Consider the following 9,155-nt stretch of genomic DNA (forward strand, 5'->3'; position numbering starts at 1 on the left):
CAGCATGGCATGTTTATGTTTCAAAGAAAGATCACTTCATCAACGCCAAAGCAAAATATGATATATCAAGCCAGATTTCAGTCTGGGATCTGACTTGTTAAGTAATTACACCAACTGGGATAACAGGTTTCTAGATTAAAGAAAATAACCACAAGCATCTAATCTTTCCTCATAGCCAAGATTTCCCAGTCAGCCTCACAAATCTATTGTACAGCCCTATTGTGTAGTCATATCTTTCCCGTAAGTGACCAGAACTGTATACAATATTCAAATATCCCAACCAGTATTTTATGTAGTTCCAGTATGACCTCCCATTTTCTACACATTGGTCAATCAAGAAAAGTATCGCATATGCCACCTTATTTACAACAACAAAACCAGAAGTTGCTGGAAAAGCTCAGCAGGTCTATGATGAAGGGTTCACCCAAAACATTAACTCTGATTTTACTTCCCTGCTGAGCTTTTCCAGCAACTTCTGTTTTTGTTCCTTATTTACAGGATCGGCAGTTCTTCTGGTTTTTATTTAGTGCCACCTTATTTATCTTGTTTGGCCATCTTCCAGGATCTGAGAAGATGAATTTCAAGGTCTCTGTGCTTCTCTATTCTTTCCAGTATCTTGCTACCTCGTTAGATTTCCAGATGCACTGCCTCTGATCCGAAATGAATTTAACTCCTCTGTTCATCTGACCAATCTATTTACATCTTTTGCAACCCAGATTTCTTCCTCACCAATAACTGCAGGGACAATTTAAGTTTAATATGCAACTTTTTAAACAATAATTTAGTTTGAATTATGTGTCATGAAAAGCACTGACAGTAGCCTAGGGCTAGAAAAAAAAACTGTTGATCAGTATGCCTTGCTTTTTGTCACAGAGTTCTTATTGGATCCAACTTGGATCCCAGTCTCTTGGATTCCAATAGGTTCTTACTTTTCTGACCCATCTTCCATTTTGTCCCTTATCAAAATGCAGACTCCTAAGTCAAGGACCCTAAACTCGTCAACCACTTTGTTGTTCCATCAAAAAATTTAATCAAACATATCAGTCACAACCGTCCCTTAAAATTCAAGTCTTTGAGCAATCTGTCTTGTTCTAAATGAAAATTAACATAGCTCCTCAGAAACTTTTCCAAAAATTTGTCCACTAGTGTATAAACTTGGGCTATCTCCCTCTCCCTTTTTAAGTAGTGGCATGGCAGCAATCCTCCAATCATAGAGTCTGTTTCCATGCTGTTTGACTGCTCGGTCCAAACAGCCCTTGCAGACCATAATACAAAACTAAACTAGTCCTATTTGCTTGCCCCGGGCCCATATCCCTCCAAACACTTCTTATTCATGTTCTTATTTAAATATCTTTTAAACATTATAACTGGACCTGCATCCATCCCTTCCTCTGGAAGTTTATTCCAAACACGAACTACTCTTTATGCCACCAGCACCATGTCTACACGTTGATTTACCTACCTTCAAAGGCACTAAACCATTTAGGAGTATTTCCTTGCTTGCTATCCTTATGAAGTCCAATAAGATATTCACAAAAAACATAATCACATCGACTAAATTCACACTTCTCTAAGTGATCTGATTCTTTGCTTAGTTATCGCCTTGCTCTTCACAAGACACTTCAAGGATTTCCTTGATTTTACCTGTCAATATCGATGCCACTATTGGCTTGTCTAATTTTCTTTTAATCTTCATCCTTGCATTTTCTATATTTCTCTATACCTTCTGCACTATTGAGATCTAAAAAGCTCAGAAACGCTTAGTTGCGTTAAGCTATCGCTTATCGTCTATAATACCCCAGGTAGGTGACAGGCTAGATGTGGAAGTTCAGCCCTTTTTTGTGGTAATAAACTTCTTCTGAACCCTCAACACGTCCTCATTGCTCTAATGTTAATTTACCTTCATGCAGCTGTTTCAAGTGATTTGGTCAAACTGCAGATCTCAGCTTAATAAAATTGGACTTTGCTCAATATGACATTTGACCTCTGTCCTATTTCATAACTACAGCATTCAAATTGAATTAGGATCTCTATGGCCAAAATGGATGACGGTATAGTGGTTAGCACTGCTGTCTCACAATGCTGAGGGTGTCCAAGCTGGATGCTCTTCAGAGGAGCGGTACAGACTCAACGGGCTGAATTACCTCTATCTGCACCATGAGGATTCTTTGACATTAGTTTCTTGTCTGCCAGTAGTAATTACAATTCCCAAGAATGCTGAGAAATGTTGCAGAAGCTTTTATTCACTGCGACTCAGCCCCACCAGCACCACCTCCCCCACCCACCCTTTGCAGGATATGGAATTCCATTCCCAACTGTCTCTCTTCATTTATTGCACTCCTCCAAACGTAATTTTCTTCACCAAACTTCTGGTCAACTGCCCACAGCAGCTCCTTAAGCAGTTTGGTGTCAAATTTTGCTTCATAATGTTTGGGACATTATGTTAAAGGCGCTCACAGGTAAAAATAATCATTGCCCTTTCATTTTTAGTTGGCCAGTGGGAATTTACCCAACAACTTTGGACAGCATATCCAATGATATTTATTCAAAACATGGACTGCAGCAGTTCAAGTAGGCAACTCATCATCACATTTGAGGGCAACTAGGGATACAGTAACACCCATGTCCTCTGTGTGAATAAAAAAGGCTCCAAGAAATCCTTTAAAAGTTCACTATTCTGCATCCTTTGCGTGTTCTGCCTGTGAGTAGGTGAACTACACCCTACATTAAGCACTTGTGAAGCAGTGTGGAAGTAGCATTCCTAGAACCTACTCATTCAAGGGCAATTAGAACCCGTCTTGACTAAAAGCTCAAAGTCAAATAAAAAAAAGAGCCACACAGTTCTGTGGTTGTTGCCAAACAAAGACACCTTGGAGTGCAGGTTCATAGCTCCTTGAAAGTAGAGTCACAAGCAGACAGGATATTGAAGGTGGTGTTTGGTATGCTTGTCTTTATCAGTATAGGAGTTGGGAGGTGACGTTGTGGCTGTACAGGACATTGTGGAATACCCCCTTCAGTTCTACTCTCCCTGCTATAGGAAAGGTGTTGTTAAACTTGAAAGGGTGCAGAAAAAAACTTACAGGATGTTGCCGGGGTTGGAGGGTTTGAGCCATACGGAGAGGCTGAACAGGCTGGGGCTATTTTCCCTGGAGCATCAAGGCTGAGGGGTGACCTTATAGATTTATAAAATCATGAGGGGCACGGATAGGTGAATAGGATTAAGGTGAGAGGGGAAAGATTTAAAAGGGACCCAAGGGGTAACATTTTCACAGAGGGTGGTGCATGAATGGAATGTGCTGCCAGAAGAAATGGTGAAGGCTGGTACAACTACAACACAAACGGCATCTGGATGGGTACATGGTTTAGAGGGATGTGGATCAATTGCTGGTAAATGGGACTAGATTTATTTAGGATATTTGGTCGGCATGGACAAGTTGGATCAAAGGGTCTGTTTCCGTGCTGTACAAATCTATGACACTCAACGTACAATAGACTAGACTGGATATCAAAATTTAATATGCAATCATCTTAGGCAGAACAGATAAGATATCCATTTCATGAACATGTAGCATGCTGCTTTAAAACAATTACTCCAACATGTGTATACATCTTTTTGACAGAACTCTAGCCAATACGCCCTCATGTAAACTATTATAATATAATCTGGGGGAAGATGATGGCCTAGCAGTATTATCGCTAAACTGTTAATCCAGAGACCCAGGTAACAGTCTGGGGACGCGGGTTCGAATCCCAGCAAATAGTGGAATTTGAATCCAATAAAAATCTGTAATTAAGAGCCTAATGACAACCATGAATCCATTACCAATTGTTAGGGGAAAAACCCATCTGGTTCATTAATGTCCTTTAGGGAAGGAAACGGCTTTCCTTACATGGTCTAGCCTACATGTGGCTCCAGACCTACAGTAATGTGTTTGACTCTTAACTGCCCTCTGGGCAATGAGGGATGGGCAATAAATGCTGGACTAGCCAGAAACACCCTCATCCCATGAATAAAAGAAATTCTGACAATTAGCCCAATTAACAGAACTCTTTGCAAAATATGTACTGAAGAATCAAAATAACATTTCCACGTGTATTCAGTGGAATAGAGTTTACAAATACTAAACAAGCCATAGGAACATGAGGACATTCAGCCCTTATTTTATAAGTCTATGATTGATTTGTACCTCTGTTTTCTAGCTTTCCCTTGAGACCCACAATAAAATCTATCAAACTATATCTTAAATTTCAATTGACCTAGCATCCACTGGTTGAAGGAGAGAATTCCATATTTCTACTACCCTTTATGATCCTATAGTTGAAACACTTAGCATTCATTTTAAAGATTGTGTCCCCTCGCTCCAATTGTTCACACCACAGGAATTACGTTTCTGAACATATCACCTCACGTCAGATAATCCCCCAAGCCCAAACTTGGGGAATATGAGCAAAATTCTTCAAGAAACAGAGGCTTGCATGTATGTGGAACTTTTTACAGCCCCAGGGCATTTCAAAGCACTTCACAGCCAATGAGGTGGTTTTAAATACTGGCATCATTCTGATAAATCCATAATGCACTCTTCTTATTAGCCAATATCCTTCCTGAGATGTAGCAGTCAAGTTAGGGGTCAGATGTGCTAGCTTCATTCACTTTAGAAAGAATAGAGATCAAAGACCCAGTTAAAAACTCAAGCCATTGGTCCACACACAATCCTTAGGCGAGTTGCAATCAGTTTAGAATCATAGAACCCCTACAGTGTGGAAACAGGCCCTTTGGCCCAACAAGTCCACACCGACCCTTGGAGCATCCCACCCAGACCCATACCCCTATAATCCACCTAATCTACACATCCCAGCATGGCCAATCCACCTAACCTGCATATTTTTGGACTGTGGAGGAAACCGGAGCACCCGGAGGAAATCCACACAGACACGGGGAGAACATGCAAACTCCACACAGACAGTTGCCCAAGGCTGGAATCAAACCCGGGTCCCTGGTGCTATGAGGCAACAGTGCTAACCACTGAGCCACCGTGCCGCCCACAAGTCTTGCTGATGACCATTGAAGGAACTAACCGTTAAAATATCAAAACATAATAGGCAGTTAAGTGAATACTATCACCTCCTCCAATATGGCACAAAGTTCGCCAGAAACCACAACCCTTGTCATTGATGCCAACCCTGCATAATCACTGTTTCAAGCTAAAACAGACCACTTACAGCCTCAGCATCCTATGTGACCTCAAGCTGCATTTCATACTGCCGTCTCTAAAGACCACGGACATCCACCTCCAAAACATGTTCAATCACATCTCAGTTCATTTGCTGAAGAAGCCCCAACTTATGCCTCTGATATTTGACCACTCCAATGCTCTCCTTCCTCACGTTTCCATAAACTTAGCCAAAATACTACTCCTTAAATCATAAGTCAAACAAAGTTTTAATCACCCATCACCCCAGTGCTTTATGATCTACAATGGCTGTAGGTCTGTCAATACCTTGGTTTGAAAATTCTAATTCCCATTTGCAAATCTCTCTATGATCTTACCCTCCCTACCACTACAAACCTTTCTAGCCCTGCAACCCTAAGAGAACTCCGCTTACCTTCAAGTCTAGCCTCCTGTGCACTTCTAACTTCTTTCATCCTAACAACCTGTTTCTTCATCCATCTAAAATCAAAGCTCTGGAATCTCCTCCTAAGCTTCTTTGCTCTCTCTCCATTTGTAAAATGTTCCTTGAAATCTACCTTCTTGACTTTCAGCAATTTGTCTTAAATATTTGTCTTCCAGTTCAATGTCACTTTTGACCTGCAAAAAGGATATCTTACCACGTTAAAGTATGCTGCCTGTTTAAATCTAAAGACCTGGAAAATTTAAAGTTTCAGATTTAAAACTCCCATACTTGAATACCAACAGTTACAACATGTAAATACTTACAGCGTACAGACTAAATAAGCACAATATCAAAATTTAATAAAATTGTAACTTGACTTTGAAAAAGCAGATTTTAAACACTATATTGAAACACAGATGAACAGAAACAATTTTACTGACCTGTAACCATAACGGCACAAGCTTAATTCGTAAGGTAAACTTCCACCAACTTAAAAGGAAACACTGAAAAAACATTCATCCCAACTCACATAACAAATAAGCTAAGTCACTCTATCTTCAACTAGTTTCATCTGCCTTCAAGAGTAGAAACACCAGTTATTCTGCAGCATCTCCAACATTAAAGGTTATTGTTGGCAGAACTTCACAGCAAACAGAAACCAAAACGGAGGATTGCCCTACCCATGGTAAAAAAGCCACTAGCCATACTTGCTCGTATACAAACCCCATTACGTAAAGGCACCTTGATTCGCAGAAAAGTTATAACTGGAGGATGACTACTGATGCAACCCGGTCATTACGAATCGGTTGTTAGAATTCAGTGCCACATAAAGCGTTTTTTTCCCCATACAATGAGCATCCAGCAAGGCCATGATGCAACCAGCGAACTGCCAAATAGTGTTCATTCAGCCTCACCTTGTGCCAAATGACATACTAACAAATAGAAAATGAAAGACTACAGGCAGATTCGATTGCTGACCGACCACAACACGTAAGTGCAAGTTATATTGATCAGTTAAATCGTAAGGATGCGTTTCCGAACAATTATTTCCAGTTTCTACAGTTAAACACTTTTTGACAAAAAGGAGACCAGCAAGGTGTACGCATGCGCGAATCCACTATCTGGCAGGACACCGGTGAAAGGCTGCGACCCAAGCTAGGCCTTGACTGAATTCGCTACACACACGCCAGCGCGCTTCGCCGCTGACGCCACACCCTCTCAACAAAGGATACTTAAAGTTAACATCTTGGATTGGTAATCGAAGGCGACCACCTCCCCATGCAGCTGCTGGCCCAGACACGTCAGGCAGGAAACCTGGCTGCCGACAGTGAAGTATTCTCCCGGAGCAGCCATCTTGTTACTGCCGGGCCAGCAGCGCTTTACCCAGCAGGCTTTGTGCGGAGCTGCGCCTGCGCGGCGAGCAGCTGTCAATCAAAGGCCAAGGTGGTGATGAGCTGAGATGTGGGGGGTGTGCGATTCGAGGCAGACACTCTGTATAGTCATGCACTACTCGTAAGGAAATAACCTAGTTTTGTCACACCCAGACACTGGAGACAGTTTCACAAACGCACTAACATCTAACACTAAATTGTATTCAGCCTGTATAAAGCTGAAATAGCAAATTGCTGATGGAAATGCATTATTTGAGAGAAAGAAAATCTGCATCCATATGGCACTATTCACAACCTCAGAGCCACAGAAGTGATACAGCCCAGAAGCAGGCCATTCAGTCCGTCTTGTCCATCCCAACCCAAAGATATCCAAATGCCCTTTCTAATCCCATCTTCCTGCACATGGCCCACAGCCCTGCAGTTTACAGCACATAAGGTGCAGATAAATCTTACAAAGGTTGAAAAAAATTCTTAAAAGTAGTCACTGTTGTTGTTAACACAGCAGCCAGTGAGGATAGATCATTTTCAATGCACTCCAGACCCATAGCAGTGTAGTTGACTCTCAACTGCCGTCTTGGGAATTAGGGATGAGCAATAAATGCTGACCCAACCAGCGACACCTTCATCCCGTGAATGAATTTTAAAAATTGGCTGCCCTGATTCTGCATAGTTCTATTTGCACAGCAAGCTTCCATAAATAACTGTACAAAGGACCAGATAATCTATTTTTAGTATTATTCATTGAGAGACAAATTTTCACCAGACCACTTGGGAGAATTCCCTTGTTTTGCTTCAACATACTACCCTGGTACTTTTAACTGCCAGCTGATGGAGACTTATTTTAATATCTTGTTCTAAAGATAGCACCCTGACAAAGCAGTACTCAGTACTGCTCTGTGATAGCAGTCTAAATTACATGCTCAAATCTTGTGTGAAATTTGAATGACCTTCAGACTCAGAGGTGAGAGTGTTACCAAGTAAACCACAGCTGATGATTTTCCTTCCCTCCAATTTTCATTGTGGTGGCATTTAATTAAAGTGATTATTCATGTTTCCTAATCCATAGATTATGCAACTAAAACAGGAACTTCTTTATCATATCTCTTTGGTGCATTCTTTACAGCTTCAGATAAATAGATTTTGTGAATCGGAAATCCAGCTAATGAAAAAGCAAACATATATATGATCAAAAAGATCAGAATGTGTAATATAAACAAGTGTTTGGATTAAGTATGAATAGAACGGAAGTTGAAGGGAGAGGAACATGCATGGTTTAAAGAATTTTCCTCAATGTCAGCATATTAATTAAGCAACAGACATGATGACTTGTGAATGAAGCTACTCAGCTATCTTTACATTCCGTACAATACAGAAGTTACTAGTTACTCTAGAGAATGTATACATCATTCTACATTTTTATGCAGTTTCAAGCACGAAACGTGTTCTATTTCCAAGAAGCCAAATTTAACAGATTTGATTAAAATATATAGTTAAGAAATAAAATGAAAAAGGGGATGTCTGCTCTCCAGTACATATGTCAATATACAGGTGCATAATTATAAAATGATTAATAAAGAATATAATCAAGAATTTATTTTGTATTTATTCAAACATATGCACAAGTTCGATGGATTTTAAATATGTGGGCTAAAAGACTGTAGAATTTTGGCCTTAACTCAGGTGTGAGTGCTCGGACAATATGCACAATCTTCTACCTTTTACAATCATCTATTGATTCCTCTGCTCAAACATATCACTACACCATAAATTTGCAATGTCTCCAGACATCAAATCCAAGTTGAAGTAGTTTGGATGGTCTGCTCAAGCTACAACAGACTTTCTGGTTGGCAGGCACATGTAGTTACCTAACATAGGTTCAAATCAGCTGAGCCAAGAAACAGAGAAGGTAGCCTTTTCTTAAATGTAGAAAAACATTTTACATGTTAATTTAGAAATGATAATGGGTCTTTGCTGGCACTACCTCAGTTTATATTATAGGACTTACATTTGGCTCAACTGGCTGATGCCTGTGTTTATTCTCATGAGACAACAAGGTGCAGGGCTGGATGAACACAGCAGGCCAAGCAGCATCATAGGAGCAGAAAGGCTGACGTTTCGGGCCTAGACCCTTCATCAGAAAAGGGGGAGGGG

General features: G+C 40.6%; 1 protein-coding gene across 1 annotated transcript in view; it reads right to left on the reverse strand.

Moving 5' to 3' along the window:
• Nucleotides 1-7,007, reverse strand: part of lsm12b (LSM12 homolog b) — a 36,133-nt gene extending 29,126 nt beyond the window's left edge. The window contains exon 1 of the mRNA XM_048614506.1: nucleotides 6,846-7,007. Coding sequence (XP_048470463.1) covers nucleotides 6,846-6,966 — 121 coding nt within the window. The 5' untranslated portion in view covers nucleotides 6,967-7,007. The remainder of the gene's footprint in view (nucleotides 1-6,845) is intronic.
• Between the last annotated feature and the right edge of the window lie 2,148 nt (nucleotides 7,008-9,155).

The sequence above is a fragment of the Rhincodon typus genome, chromosome 30 (assembly GCF_021869965.1).
Source record: "Rhincodon typus isolate 14 chromosome 30, sRhiTyp1.1, whole genome shotgun sequence".
Taxonomy (NCBI): Eukaryota; Metazoa; Chordata; class Chondrichthyes; order Orectolobiformes; family Rhincodontidae; genus Rhincodon; species Rhincodon typus.